Below are 15,870 nucleotides of genomic sequence, written 5' to 3'. Positions count from 1 at the left end.
CAGCAGTATAGAGAGACCTCAGACGCTAAAATCGCTGGGATGGCCACAAAAACGCAAAAGAAAGAAAAAGAGAAGAGCAAAGGCGCTGACTCCAAGATGGCGGAGATACAGGGTCAACTTACCTCTTCTGTATGCTCAGCCTGGACGTTGGAAATAACAGCAGAGGTCACCGCGGCAGTGGAAGCGGCACTCGATAAAAAATTGCAAGCGATCTTTGATGGAGCAGAGGCTGCACATGAACGGTTGGATGGATTCCACCTGGATTTAGATCACATGCAGCAGCGGATCAGCGACATCGAGGATCGAATGACGGAGGCCGCGGGACCAACAGAGACTATGCGCCTGAAAATACATGACATGGAGCAAAAACTAGAAGATCTAGAAAACAGATCGAGACGTAATAATTTGTGGCTCATTGGCCTCCCAGAACAGTTAAAGGACTCTGAGCTCGTGGAATACTTAGAGCATTGGCTTCCTAAAGAACTGCAGCTTACCACATTGCAAGATCCGTTGCGGATCGAAAGGGCCCATCGGGTGGGCCCTAAAAGAGCAACCGGAGAACACCCGAGGACTGTGATTTTACGCATTCTACAATATGGGCACAAGCAGGCGATAATGAAAGCGCTCAGGTCGGGAAAGCAGCTGAACTATGAAGGCAAACGTGTATTATGCTTTCAGGATTATTCCACAAAAGTAGCGGCGGCTAGACGAGCTTTTACATCCACGTGCACGGAGTTATATAACAGGAAAATTAAATTCGCCTTAATCTATCCAGCCAAATTAAAAGTCTTCCATGAAGGAACAGAAAAAATTTTGGAGACGGTGGAGGCAGCTCAAGAACTTGTCAAGGCATTGCCGCCAAAAGATAATGAGCGAAATGGTGGCGAACAGCTTTGAAGGCCCACTGCAGATAGAAATGGCGGGACGAATCTGTTCTACAAGCAACCTGTACTGGAATTAGTGTTTGGAGTCTGTACTGGTTGAAGAGACCTAGAGGTAATATGCCCTCAGTCAGGTACTATGTTTTACTACAAGTGTGCTGGAAAAGGGGGTAATCCTTTAAACCTGCGGCGAGGCTACAATATAAAAAGACAATCTGTTGCCATTTAAGCACGTTGGGGCTAACATTTTAAATTCGTGTCCTGACTATGCATAATTTGAAGCCTAAGGTAAGAGGCGCCAGCCAGTACACCGTTAGAGTAGGCAAACACTGACCCAGGACTTGGACTGCTGAGTTAATAATATTCATATTTAAACTTAATAATATGAGAAGGAGTCCCGTGTAATATTCTGGGATCCATGGAAAAATGTGATATGTTATTTAATTTGCTGTTTATGGAATTAATAGAATGTTAAATGTGCCTGTATATTATGGGTTTGGTTTGGAGGGGCAGCCTGTCCTTATACTATGGAGTCAGACACGTTTGTTCTTACTATGAGTTGGGGGCTGCATACGAAGATGTTGACCTTTCTGGAGAATACCCCCAGGTTTAAACGTTTGTGTTCTGGATGGAAAAGGTAGGGGGGTATAATTACATAGGAGTTAAAGGTTTGAGGGCAATGTTTGATTGGTATGTGACCGGTATACAAGTGAAGGGAGGGAAGGAGGCACCTAGACGTGAAGGACTCATATAGGAGTTCAAATGGTTTAGAGGGAGAGGGTATAGTTGGGTTTGTTTTGGGGAAATGGGAAGGGAGTTGGGTGGGGGAGGGGGGAGAGGGGGAGAGGGGGGAGGGGACAGGTAGAGAGGGAGGGAACTCTTTCAGGCGGAGGGCTCATAAGCATTGAAACCAAATGGAACACGGGCTGGCTTCTTGGTACAGGAAAGGGGGGAGTGAGCTGGGACATTCCCCCTTCCGGTGATAACAGTTTGATAGTATACTGTAAAATAGATAAAGGGATGCTCTCTTATGGTTAAAATATTATCCTGGAACGTGGGTGGCATATCATCGCCTATAAAACGTGCTAAATTGTTGCAGGCCTTGAATAGACAAAAAGCTAACATAGTTATGTTACAGGAAACACACTTAACGGCGGCAGAACATCAGAAACTACGTAGATGGTGGGTGACAGAGATAGTGGATAGCCCTGCACAAAATAAAAAAGCGGGAGTGGCTATTCTGTTTAGAAGAGGATTGCAATGTATAATGAAGGATAGTGTAATAGATCCCAATGGCCGCTATGTAATTCAACATATTATTTTGAACAATAAGCCACTCCTGCTGGTAAACCTGTATGTGCCTAACCAATACGACAAAAGGTTTTCCAGAAAATTATAAAACATATTCATGCTTTTGACCAGATCCCCATGTTAATAGGAGGAGATTTTAACTTGGTAGCTGACTCTCTGATGGACAGTACCAGGCCCCAGAAGGTGGCTCCGGTGAACCTTTTAAAAGGAATACCATGGATCTGCTCTTCCCTGGAGCTGGTGGACTCGTGGAGATTGCTGCATCCTAGTCAGCGAGACTTTACTCATTTATCCAGAGCGCATGGTACGCAATCGCGAATAGATTACTTGTTACTCTCTGAGAATATTTCTTCACGAATAACACAGGCCACAATAGGAGCTACCGCAGTGTCGGACCACGCGATGATCTGGGTGACATTGGATTGGAGTAGAGAGGAAAGAGTAGGATTTAGATGGCGGTTCCCTAAAGCATTGTATTATGATTCCAAGTTCTCTCCGTATATGCGGGAGAGGTGGGGGGAATATGTGGAATGTAATGGAGACTGCTATGAATGGGACCCGATACTTTTCTGGGAAGCAGCCAAAGCCGTGCTGAGGGGGCATATTATTTCATACTCAGTACATCAGAAGAGGGCGAAAGAAGCAGAGTTAGTGCGGCTAGAACAACGAGTAAGAAGAGATAGGCAGATTTACGGGCGAGAGCCGACGGCAAGGCATAAACAAAACCTTCTGGCCTCCCAGGTGGAATTAAATCAATTGATTCAAGCAAGAACACAAAAATCACAGACATATTTTCGCTTTCAGGTTTACAAACATGCTAACAAACAAGGTAAACTGTTGGCGCGTCTGGTGAGCCAAGTGGGAGGGAGGAAGTGTGTGCCTAGGATTCAGAATGAGAAGGGCTCCTATGTTTATACAAATAAGGCAATTAATACAGTATTCTGCAATTATTATGCTAACCTCTATTCGGCTCCATTTGAGGAGGGACTGGAAGCAACATCTTACTTGACAGGACAGGAGCTCCCTCAGATAACGGACCGGCAACGAGACATGCTTAATGCAGATATTGATGTGGAGGAAGTTAGATGGTGTATAAAAACAAGTCCCCTGCATAAAGCCCCAGGAATAGACGGATATACATCTGAATTTTATAAAATGATGGTAAATGATATAGCCATATGTTTGTCTGATGTGTTTAATGCCATAGTGCGGAGGGAGAAGCTGCCAGCTTCGCTGCGGAAAGCTGAGATAATTGTGCTGCTAAAACCTGGTAGGGACCCAGATAGTGCGGGTTCTTATCGACCTATCTCCTTACTACCGTTTGAAACGAAATTGCTGGCAAAAATAGACTAGCCAGAGTCTTACCTTCATTAATAGTGGAACCACAAGTAGGATTTGTTAGAGAAAGATCAGTAGCCAGAAATCTGAGAAAGATCCTGTTGGCATTGGAGGAAATACATAGGAACTCCCGGTCATCGCTCTTGATCAGTTTTGATGCGGAGAAAGCATTTGATCGCGTTGTCTGGAAGTTCCTGTTTGCGAGCTTGAAGGCTTATGGGATTGAGGGCTATTTTGCGGAGACCATAATGGCTTTATATCGTGAACCAGAGGCGGAAGTAGCTGTTAATGGGATATTCTTTGAGTCGTTCCCGATAGCAAGGGGCACAAGACAGGGCTGCCCTTTCTCGCCTCTTTTATTTGTGTTAGTATTAGATCCTCTGATCAGGGATATTGTGAATATGGAGGAGGTGAGAGGGGTGCAAATAGGGCAGGAACAATTTAAAATAGCAGCTTTCGCTGACGACCTATTGGTCATACTGCAGGACCCCCGGACTTCCCTTGCTGCACTATTGGAGATATTTACTGAATTTGGGGCTTACTCGGGATTTCGCATCAATTTAGATAAATCGGAAGTTCAGCCCTTGCATATCTCAGCTGCAGACTGGGCTCAAATTAATTGCCCATTAGAAACAGCAGAGATGCATTTAAATACCTAGGTATACAATTACCTGGAGACCCGAGGAAGCTGTATAAACTGAATGTAGACAGGTACTCTTAGGGACCAGGGACATGTTAGAAAGATGGATGACATTGCCGATATCACTCTTAGGCAGAATATCTTTGTTTAATATGCTTATATTCCCTAAGTGGCTATATTGTTTTCAGACCTTGCCATTGTGCCTCACCAAGGGAGATTGGAAAAAAATACTAAGCTTGTTGTCTAAATTCCTGTGGAATAGGAAAAGGCCCCAGATCAATAAGAACAATCTGTTAGATGGTTGGAATAGAGGGGGGGTTTGGATTACTGAACATATGGTGGTATAATAGAGCCTGCTTACTTCGTCACCTGGGAGACTGGTTGTTGGGGACTTCACGATATTCTCCATTGCAGATGGAACTTGAGTGGGTTCGTCCCCTACACTTAAACTATATATTACAAGCCGAAGTTCCAGGTTTGCCAGTGCACATTCGGAGGAGTAATTTGGTGAGACCGCTACGGGTGATATGGGGGAAGTTAGCACAGCTATGGTCCTTCGACGCTCATATTAGTAGACTATTACCTATTAGAGGTAATGGGACCTTTACCCCTGGAATGGAGAACAAATATATTAGAAACTGGAATGACAAGGGATTCTATCTGGTAGATGACTTCGTGGATCTCAGGGGACACCTGCGACCCCTGGACTCCTTAAATCTGGGCTCCTTGGGTTGGGCGGATAGATATGCTTATAAACAGATTACACACTACATTAAGACTTTGCCTCCACATTTCTTGGCAGTTGATGTGGCCTCCAAAATTAAAGATTTGTATGAAACACCAATAACAGACCCCACCTCTATCTCAATATTGCACAAACGGCTTCTCCACATCAGGGCACCGAAGAGCCTAGAAAAGTTAGCACAGAGATGGACAGAAGATATGCAGAAACAGATCACTGTAAGTTTCTTGCTGAGAAGCTTGAGGCAGATAGCTTATAGAATTGACAGTGTGGAATTGAGGGAGTGCCAAGGGAGAAGCATATATAGAGCGTATACCTCGCTATCACGTTTACAAAAAATGGGTAAAGCTGAAACGTCTCTTTGTGGTAGATGTGGGAGCTCCCAACACACACATTTTCATGCAATGTGGGCCTGTGTAGAGATACAAGACTACTGGCTGCAAATAGCGAGGTTTCTGGGGAGACTGCTGGAAGTGAATGTGATCTTAACACCGGAGATAGCAATTTTGAGAGCGGATGGGCTGAAGGGGGCTGGTGCTGTCCATCAGAACCTATTAATTTATAAAGCATGTATAGTGGGGAAGAAATGTATTTTAGTGAATTGGACAACTTCGGAGACACCATTGTTTTGGCAATGGCGCAACAGGTGGCATGCATTGCTCTTGATGGAATTGCGAGACTCTTGCTACAAACCAAAAACACAGCGCAGTTTTTACTTAGTCTGGGAGCCTTATATTAACGAGATGGCCCCCAAAGTTCACAGTTCCATTCTTAACAAGCTGAGATTAGATAAGTACATAAGTACATAAGTAGTGCCATACTGGGAAAGACCAAAGGTCCATCTAGCCCAGCATCCTGTCACCGACAGTGGCCAATCCAGGTCAAGGGCACCTGGCACGCTCCCCAAACGTAAAAACATTCCAGACAAGTTATACCTAAAAATGCGGAATTTTTCCAAGTCCATTTAATAGCGGTCTATGGACTTGTCCTTTAGGAATCTATCTAACCCCTTTTTAAACTCCGTCAAGCTAACCGCCCGTACCACGTTCTCCGGCAATGAATTCCAGAGTCTAATTACACGTTGGGTGAAGAAAAATTTTCTCCGATTCGTTTTAAATTTACCACACTGTAGCTTCAACTCATGCCCTCTAGTCCTAGTATTTTTGGATAGCGTGAACAGTCGCTTCACATCCACCCGATCCATTCCACTCATTATTTTATACACTTCTATCATATCTCCCCTCAGCCGTCTCTTCTCCAAGCTGAAAAGCCCTAGCCTTCTCAGCCTCTCTTCATAGGAAAGTCGTCCCATCCCCACTATCATTTTCGTCGCCCTTCGCTGTACCTTTTCCAATTCTACTATATCTTTTTTGAGATACGGAGACCAGTACTGAACACAATACTCCAGGTGCGGTCGCACCATGGAGCGATACAACGGCATTATAACATCCGCACACCTGGACTCCATACCCTTCCTAATAACACCCAACATTCTATTCGCTTTCCTAGCCGCAGCAGCACACTGAGCAGAAGGTTTCAGCGTATCATCGACGACGACACCCAGATCCCTTTCTTGATCCGTAACTCCTAACGCGGAACCTTGCAAGACGTAGCTATAATTCGGGTTCCTCTTACCCACATGCATCACTTTGCACTTGTCAACATTGAACTTCATCTGCCACTTGCACGCCCATTCTCCCAGTCTCGCAAGGTCCTCCTGTAATCGTTCACATTCCTCCTGCGACTTGACGACCCTGAATAATTTTGTGTCATCGGCGAATTTAATTACCTCACTAGTTATTCCCATCTCTAGGTCATTTATAAATACATTAAAAAGCAACGGACCCAGCACAGACCCCTGCGGGACCCCACTAACTACCCTCCTCCACTGAGAATACTGGCCACGCAATCCTACTCTCTGCTTCCTATCTTTCAACCAGTTCTTAATCCATAATAATACCCTACCTCCGATTCCATGACTCTGCAATTTCTTCAGGAGTCTTTCGTGCGGCACTTTGTCAAACGCCTTCTGAAAATCCAGATATACAATATCAACCGGCTCCCCATTGTCCACATGTTTGCTTACCCCCTCAAAAAAATGCATTAGATTGGTGAGGCAAGACTTCCCTTCACTAAATCCGTGCTGACTTTGTCTCATCAGTCCATGTTTTTGTATATGCTCTGCAATTTTATTCTTAATAATAGCCTCCACCATCTTGCCCGGCACCGACGTCAGACTCACCGGTCTATAATTTCCCGGATCTCCTCTGGAACCCTTCTTAAAAATCGGAGTAACATTGGCTACCCTCCAGTCTTCCGGTACTACACTCGATTTTAGGGACAGATCCCGTGAAACTAACAACGAGACCTTTTTGAAAGATACGGATGCCTGTTTAATTAGTGAAGTGCAGGAGGTCGCCTGGATTGGGTTTAAGGGGGGGGAGGGGGAAGGGGATACTTACGGAAGAGGAGGGGGTACAGGGTTTCAAAGGGGGGGATTTAAGAAAACAGAGCTCTTCTTTAGGTTGGGGTAGGAAGGGGATATACTAGTCTTGATTGTTTGTAGTATGGTCAGATACTTTTGGCAAATAGAGAAGATTGTTAATAAGATGTGTGGATAGGATAAGGTCATGATGCTATGAATAAGGAGCATGATGCATGACAATATAAACGGCATGGATAATGTCATCAGTAAATACCACAAAAAGCAATACAGGGATCTGCTATCATAGGGGGAGGGTTTAAGGGTCCAGACCTTATCTATGATTGACATATGTTGGTCTGATGTCATAATAAGGAGTTCGTATTCACATGACCAGAATATATCCTTGTTGTTATGAATATGAGCTGTAGTAACGAAAAATGAACATCCTGTTACGAAATATGGTTGTAATGTTTTTTTGCATGTTCAATAAAAACTGTTTAAACCTAAATCTAATTAATGTCAATAATTGCTTGTTAAAAAGCCAATTATTGGTGCTAATTAGCTTGTTATTCAATTCAATTGAGTGCACAAATTGGGCGCATGCCCAAATTTGCATGTTCAATTTTTGGCAACTTTTATAAAATTAGAGGGAAAATGCTGATTTTTAAAAACAAATCTCTGGCTTTTTTACATAACCTTGCATGGAACACAATGAGCCCTGTGTGTATATTTAAACCTTCCAGAGGTCTACGGTATCCCAGGTCAGCTAGAGCTGGGTATGCTGCAAAATCAACCTTACTGACTCCTGGGAATGGAGAATTGTGGCTGAATTTAGAGCCTCTGGTGCATGGCTCCCTATCTCAGGATTGACCAGAGAGAAAGGGTCCATCAAAATAAGGGGAAAACCTTTGGGTGGTAGCAAATAAAAGGTCATGGCACCAGGAACCCAGCATTGAGCTTCCCCTAAATAAAACCTTAAAGAAGAGAATAGTGAAAACTTTCCAATATTCATATACAAATGAATTTTCTTCCTTTATCGTAGGTGCTCAAGGGAGGATGGGCCTGAGTTCCTGTTACCACATTCTTGTATCACAGGATACTGCTTCTAACTTGGCCTTTTTCTTATTTTTGTACGTTTAGGGAAACAGAGGATGGTGGAAGTAACCTTCCTGAGTGGACCCCTGAATTCGTGCTTCCCAGTACAACAACAAAGCCCCTGTGAGCCACAAGGATATAAAAAATTTTGCTCCAATGTCTGTGACAGGATGTCAACTTTCCTAACATTATCTGCACACGTTAACGAAGCGGATGCTAACTTTGGATGTGTTATGTGCGTACATAACAGGACTGAACGTTTGCTGTTACCTGCCTGTGTTAGCAATACAACTTCTGCTACACAATCTGTGCATTTAACAACATGAATATAACCTTTCACCCACAAATAGATTTACATCTCACATGCTGTAAAGCACATGATCCTCTGCACCCTTCCCCCTGCTGGCTAGAGGAAAGGGCAATAGAAGTGTGTGGGGAAAAGGTAAGGATGGATCTGAATTATGGTAAATCCCACCAAACCTTGCTGTTCTTAACTCAAGCCTCTCACTCGTCAATGTCTTGACCAGTAATCTGCACAGAAAAAGGACTGTCATGTGTTTCTGTACATCATTGCATGTGTCTGGTGGTGCTATTTAAACTATACCGAGGGCAATTTTGAAATTTCCTTGGAAAAATTATTTTTATCTGCACAAGTTGGCTTTTTGAAAACTTCCCACCAAATTGGGTGTGTTTAGGTCAAGGGAGGAGAACAATACAATGTATTTTCAAAATCTACCTGTTATTTTCCATAATTTTGCTTGTACAAAAAGCTGGTGCAAATACAGCAGGTACTTTGTATCTGTGGCAATAGTCAAAGCAATAATACACATGTAATCTTGCTTTGAATATTGGTACAAAGCCCATAGTAAGAAGTACCTGCAGTTTTGAGTATTGTCATAGCATAGAGGTTACATAACGTCCTCTTTAGCAAGCAAGTATCTCCAGATTCATTTTGGCCAGTTCTTGCTCCTGAAGCTTATGCTTGCTAAACCACATAACAAATGAACTAGTGGTCTAGTGCTCACAACATTGGTCTGAGAACCAGGAAAATCAGGGTTCAAATCCTATGTTCCCCACTGATTCTCTTTGTGGCACTCTTTCATCTCTCGCTTAGACTATAAGCTTCTTTTGAGCAGGAACGTATACCTGGAGTCTTCTAATGCTGTAGGTGCTAAAATCATTGGGCAACCAGCTCACACATTCCACAGTTCAAGACATGAAAAATCAACAAGTCTGTGATGTTTTCTGAAGCCAGAGAGAGCCATGTTTTGTGACTTTATCATGGGCAGGCCCTTATGTTGTTTCTTGCCTACTGTGTAGGATGCTAAAATGTCTCAAATTGAGAGGAATAACTTTCTACTAACCTTATTCTGCAGTTGTGCATGGCTGTCAAACACTGTTGCACTGCTGCATTTGCTAAACAGGGGAAGCAATTAACACTCCCTCCCCAGCTTATTCCATGGGAGACTGTTGCCTATTGTGTCTGCAGGGCTAACTTTGTAATAAAGACTATGCACTTAAAGAACCGAGGCTATTCTGTATTCTAATTTGTTCTGAGTACCATGAGATTGCTTTCAGAAGACATCCAGAGCATATGGGCCAGGTAAACTCAGAGTAAGGGAGGGGCGGACAGACCATTTGGGCTACCAGGCAGTGCTTGAAAGTCCAGAAGCTCTAGGGGGCCCAGAGGCTCCACCTGGTTGCCCACCACCGCACACTACAGCCCTCCCTGGCAGTCCTACCTTGAAAGGCCCTGGTGTTCTAGTGGCCTCTGAGAGGGCAGGAAAGAATCCCACTCTGCCTGGCACTGCCATGTTTTAAAAATGGCTGAGACCTGTGGGATGTCTCAGCAGCCATTTTGAAAGCACAGCAGCCATGGCGCCAGGCACAGGCAGAGTAACGACAGCAGGCAGGAAAGAGTGGGATTCTTTCCTGCTCCTGCAGAGGTCACTAGACCACCAAGGCCTTTCAAGGTAGGACCCACTTGCAGGAGTCTGTAGTGTGTAGGAGGGGGTGGCAACTGTGGCGGTGGGGGGAGGCTGTGATATAAGGGAGAGTGGTGGCCAGGGGGCCCGATGATCCTTACTGCTTAGTGCCCCGGGGCACCGACCCTATCAGTCCGCCTCTGGAGCAAGGGATCCATTGGAACTAGTGGCATGCTTTTGAAACTGATTCTTCAATGGCCCTGCCTTCCTGAAGCTAGTACCAGAAAGCCACAGCCACCTGTTTCCAGCCAGCCAGCCAGTATGTCGGTAACAATACCAGCAGCTATGATTTCAATATAGGGGACATATGACTTTGTTATAGGTGACTCAGCAGCAATACTAGCAAAAATGTATGTTCACTACAGTCTGAGTATGGCAGTTGCTGTTTAAGTTCACTTGATTTAGTTTAGTTTATTCTTTGATTTGAATTTTTTTTTTTTTTTTTTTGCTTTCATGTGAAGAGCAATAAAAACAATTAAAACAATTCTACACGTAGGGGCTCATTTTCAAAACAAAAAAAAGTCATAAGGTGGCAGAAGAACGTTTTTCTTTCAAAAGCGTCCAAGTTGTGATTTTTGACACTCCAATTTTAAATGTGTTTCTACACATTTTGTCCAAATTTCATGGTTACAAGGCATGTTTTGGCCAAGACATGGATGGCACCAAAAGACAGACATTTTTCTGTAATAATGGAACAAAATGAAAATGTCTAGGGCCAAAATTAAGACATTTTTGTCTAGACCTGTGTCAATCATGACTAAGTGATTAAGGCATAACCCCCTTACTCCCCCAGTGGTCACAAACCCCCCTCTCATCCCCCTAAGATGTGACAGCTTCAGATATGGTAGCCATTCTTATTAGAGCAGCAGACAGGTCCCAAGAGTAGTCTAGTGGTCGGTGCTGTGGACTGTAGAGAGGGGGAATGTATGAGCCCTCCAAAAAACCACTAAATACCTACTGTACCTACATATAGGTGACACCTGCAAGCTTGAGGGCTATTTACTACTACTACTACTACTTAACATTTCTAGAGCACTACTAGGGTTATGCAGCACTGTACAGTTTAAACAAAAAGGACAGTCCCTGCTCAAAGGAGCTTACAATCTAATGGGCAAAATGTCAAGTTGGGGCAGTCTAGAATTCTTGAATAGAGGTATAGTGATTAGGTGTCAAAGGCAACATTGAAGAGGTGGGCTTTGAGCAAGGATTTGAAGATGGGCAGGGAGGGGGCCTGGCGTATGGGCTCAGGGTTATTCCAAGTATGGGGTGAGGCGAGGCAAAAAGGGCGAAGCCTGGAGTTGGCGGTGGTGGAGAAGGGTACTGAAAGGAGGGATTTGTCTTGAGAGCAGAGGTTACGGGTAGGAACGTAAGGGGAGATGAGGGTAGAGAGGTAGGGAGGGGCTGCAGATCGAGTACATTTGTAGGTTAGTAGGAGAAGCTTGAACTGTATGCGGTACCTGATCGGAAGCCAGTGAAGTGATTTGTATTTGTAGTGGTGTACAGGTTGGTACAGTAGGTCTTCCTCTATTCCTGGAGGGCTCAGCATACAATATAAGGAGGTTATGGTGAAATACAGTATGTACCTGGGACCTTTTATGTGAAGTTCACTGCAGTGCCCCCTAGGGTGTCCCACGGCTCTGCTGGGATGTTTGTGTGGCCAGTCTACTAAGAATAATGGCCACCAGATATCCCAATGGCTGGTTTTTGGGCCTTTTTCTCTTGGACTTTTTTTTCCCCCAAAGAAAAATGCACTGAGCACAAAACATCTAGAAAAAGTTTGAAAGATGGCCATAGATGCCCCGTATAAGAGGCTTGGGGAGGCTAAGCCTTCCCAGCCCAGTTGTGACCTTCCCCGCCTGCCACCTGCCCCCCCCTTCGAAATTTAAAACTCATACCTGGCCTCCCTCCCTCCCTCCCTCCCTTCCACCGAGCACCAGGTCACCCGCCCACCCCCCCCTCTCTGTTGGCACGTGCGCCGTCCAGTTCCCGCCCCCCCTCCGAAATTTTAACCTCATACCTGCTCGGGGTTAAGGCGATGTCGGCAGTGACACAGCACCAGTGAAAAGCGTCCTGGCTCGGCGCACCTTCAGCTTCCCTTCTGTCTCTCACGCTCTGGTCCCGCCCTTGCAGAAACAGGAAATGGCGGGACCAGAGTTTGAGAGACAGAAGGGAAGCTGAAGGTGCGCCGAGCCAGGACGCTTTTCACTGGTGCTGTGTCGCTGTCGATGCCGCCTTAACCCCGAGCAGGTATGAGTTTAAAATTTCGGAGGGGGGCGGGAACTGGACGGCGCGCGTGCCAACAGAGAGGGGGGCAGGCGACCTGGTGCTCGGTGGGAGGGAGGGAAGAAGGCCTGATCCTGGGTGGGAGGGAGGGAAGCAGGCCTGATGCTGGGTGGGTGGGAGGGAGGGAGGTCTAGTGCTTGATGCTGGGTGGGTGGGAGGGAGAGAGGAATGCCTGATGCTGGGTGGGAGGGGTGCCTGGTGCCAAGTCGGATGCCTAGTGCTGGGTGGGAGGGGTGCTTGATGCTGGGAGGGAGGCCTGCCTGCCTGCCTGATGCTGGAAGGGAGGGAGGCCTGCCTGCCTGCCTGCCTGATGCTGGGAGAAAGGGAAGCCTGCCTGCCTGGTGCTTGATGCTGGGTGGGAGGGAGGGATGCCTGGTGCTTGATGCTTTGTGCTGGGTGGGATGCCTGGTGCTGGGTGGGAGGGAGGGAGGGAGGCAGGCCTGATGCCTGGTGCTGGGTGGGAGGGAGGGGTGACTGGTGCTGGGTGGGATGCCTGATGCCTGGTGCTGGGTGGGGTGCCTGGTACTGGATGGAGAAAATAGGCAAAAGCTGGATCCATATTATACCTCCTCCAGTCAATTCCACAGAGGAGGACCCAGCTTTTACTTATGGATGGAGGGCAAGAAATGAAGAAGAAAGGAGGAAAGTAAAGAAATGAATGGAAAGGAAGCCCTGGAAACGGAGTTAAGAGGACAGATAGCAGCAGAATCGGATACTGGGCCAGCATGATCATAAAAACAGTCACCAGACAACAAAGATAGAAAAGATCATTTTATTTTCATTATAGTGTTTGGAATATGTCCACTTTGAGAATTAGGTGATCAGCATTAAAAGTTTATATTTATTTACTTATTTATGGCATTTTATCCCATATTAAACATGAATTAGGGTGTTTTGTGGCTCTACACGTATCATGATATTATGATCCCTTTTCATATGGTACAGTAAGGTTCTGAGTGTGTTTTTGCACAAAGTTGTGCATAGTGTTTTGTAGTTGAGTGATTGTGGTTAGTATATGCTTTGAGCAACCACTTTATTCTTTGACATATGATACATATCTAATATCTAAATTTAATAAACGGTATTAATTGTGACTTATTTTAATTTATTTTTTCTGTGTGTTATCAGACAATTATGGATTTAAGCTCCGCCCCATCCCCACCCCAACTCCGCCCCCTTTAGCCTCCCCAAACAGTTGGGCCACCGACCGCCTATGAAGATGGCTATGTTTACCACTCAATTTTTTTGACTTTTTTAGCAAAACGTCCAAAATTGGACTTAGACGTTTATAAAAATGCTCCGCCAAAGTAACATGGTAAAATAACTTAATAAAATGATAGAGACACCAACTACTAGGGAGGTACATTTGTTTCCCATGTTGTTTCGTGTCATTTTAGCCTGAAATACCAGGAAAACTCCCAAATTTCAAGTTTTATTTCCCTGTGTTGGAAAGAGGGAGAAGTATTTTCCCCAAAATGAAAAAAATGTAAAATGAAAGAAAATGAAAATTCCCATAAGCAGCACAGGAAACTAAGGGGTCCTTTTACTAAGCCCCGCTAAAAAATGGCCAGCAATAGTTTTAGCACGTGGGTTTCCTGCGCCCTCCAGCCACTTTATAGTGTGGCTCTGAAATGACTGAATTTCTATTTCTGCCATTAATGGCCATGCGCTAATTTCCAAATTAGCATGTGTCCATTACCACCTGAGCCCTTACCACCACCTATTTAGTAGGCGGTAAGGGCCCATGCGCTACTCGTGAGGTAATCGGGCAGAGCACAGGAATGTGTCCACACTGCCTGTTTACCACTGGGCAAGCCTACTCCCTGCCCCCCCAAACTAGAAAATAAAATTTATTTTCTAGCATGGGAAACGACGTACAGCAAAAGCAGAACTACTGCAGGACACCTGGGCCTTATCGCGCCTTCGTAAAAGGGGCCCCTAAATTAAACAAAACTTTTTGGACTTCATCCCCCTACCTACTACTTCTCACATCAAATAAGAGCCAAACAAGTTCTAGCCTAGTACTTACCAAACTTCTTTGGCCTGCAACTCCATGGTCTCAACAACAGCAACACCGGCGACCCTGTTGAGGTATATCAGAATGTGGAAAGGCTAAATAGGTTATGACTATTCAGATTATAGGAGTCAACTTTTCAAAATGATTGGGAATGCTACACCCAATAAAATTACCCTCTGTGAATATATTAAGGTGTTTGCTCAATATTGGATCCAAGTTGGGGTAGAATGAAAAGATTTCATACACCATATCCATCATCACAAACTGGCCTTGCAGGTGTCACACTGATGATTTAAGGATTACAAAGATACAAGATAAGTACTTATATTGCTGGAAATATTGTTGATGAACATTAGTTGTTCTAGACTGTGATTTATATTGTTTTTTATTTTTTTATTTATAAATTTACATCATTATGTCAAGGAAGTATAGAAAAGTTATGAGTCAAAGTATATATAAACAATATTAAATAATATTACATACAACCTAAACACTCAAGTCCACATTGTTGGAATCCAAGATTAAATGAAAAAATGAGGAATATAAAGCAATATTCTATAAGGTAATATTGTACCTAAGAAAGGGCTGGTAATACTTGAACGAGTCTAATTAACCTCCTAAAGATCTTTTAAGATGCAACAAAAGATGATAGATGAGAGGGTTCTAAAAACACATATTTAACTGCATTACATCTTATTATACATTTACAAGGAAATCTTAAGAAGAATGTACCCCCTATTTGCAAAACTGCAGGTTTCAATATCAAAAACTGTTTTCGCCTTCGCTGAGTTTCCTTTGAAACATCAGGCAAAAGCAACATTTTTAGGCCTAGAAATAGCTTCTCTCTATTCTTAAAGAACATACGAAATAACCACTGTTTATCAGGTAACAAAGCCACGGTTGCTACCAATGTAGCTGCCATGGCTAAATCTGATTCCGAAGTGTCCAACAAAGCAGATACATCAAGGGAATTTTGTTGTTGTTGTTGATCTGATATCTTCCTCGGCAAATAATATACTTAAATAAAAGGAGGTAAATTCTCTTCAGGTATTCCTAATATTTCTTTTAACATTTCCAATGGTTTCACCAATGTGACCATTGGAAAATTAATAAAACGAAGATTATTGTTCCTCATATAATTTTCAAATATTTC

General features: G+C 44.1%; 1 protein-coding gene across 1 annotated transcript in view; it reads left to right on the top strand.

Moving 5' to 3' along the window:
• LOC115471323 (T-lymphocyte activation antigen CD80-like) overlaps positions 1 to 9,908 on the top strand; it is a 45,107-nt gene extending 35,199 nt beyond the window's left edge. The window contains exon 7 of the mRNA XM_030205025.1: positions 8,478 to 9,908. Within this exon, the coding sequence (XP_030060885.1) occupies positions 8,478 to 8,559 (82 nt within the window). The 3' untranslated portion in view covers positions 8,560 to 9,908. The remainder of the gene's footprint in view (positions 1 to 8,477) is intronic.
• Positions 9,909 to 15,870: the final 5,962 nt, after the last annotated feature.

The sequence above is a fragment of the Microcaecilia unicolor genome, chromosome 5 (genome assembly GCF_901765095.1).
Source record: "Microcaecilia unicolor chromosome 5, aMicUni1.1, whole genome shotgun sequence".
NCBI lineage: Eukaryota > Metazoa > Chordata > Amphibia > Gymnophiona > Siphonopidae > Microcaecilia > Microcaecilia unicolor.
This window is presented reverse-complemented; position numbering and strand designations above follow the sequence as displayed.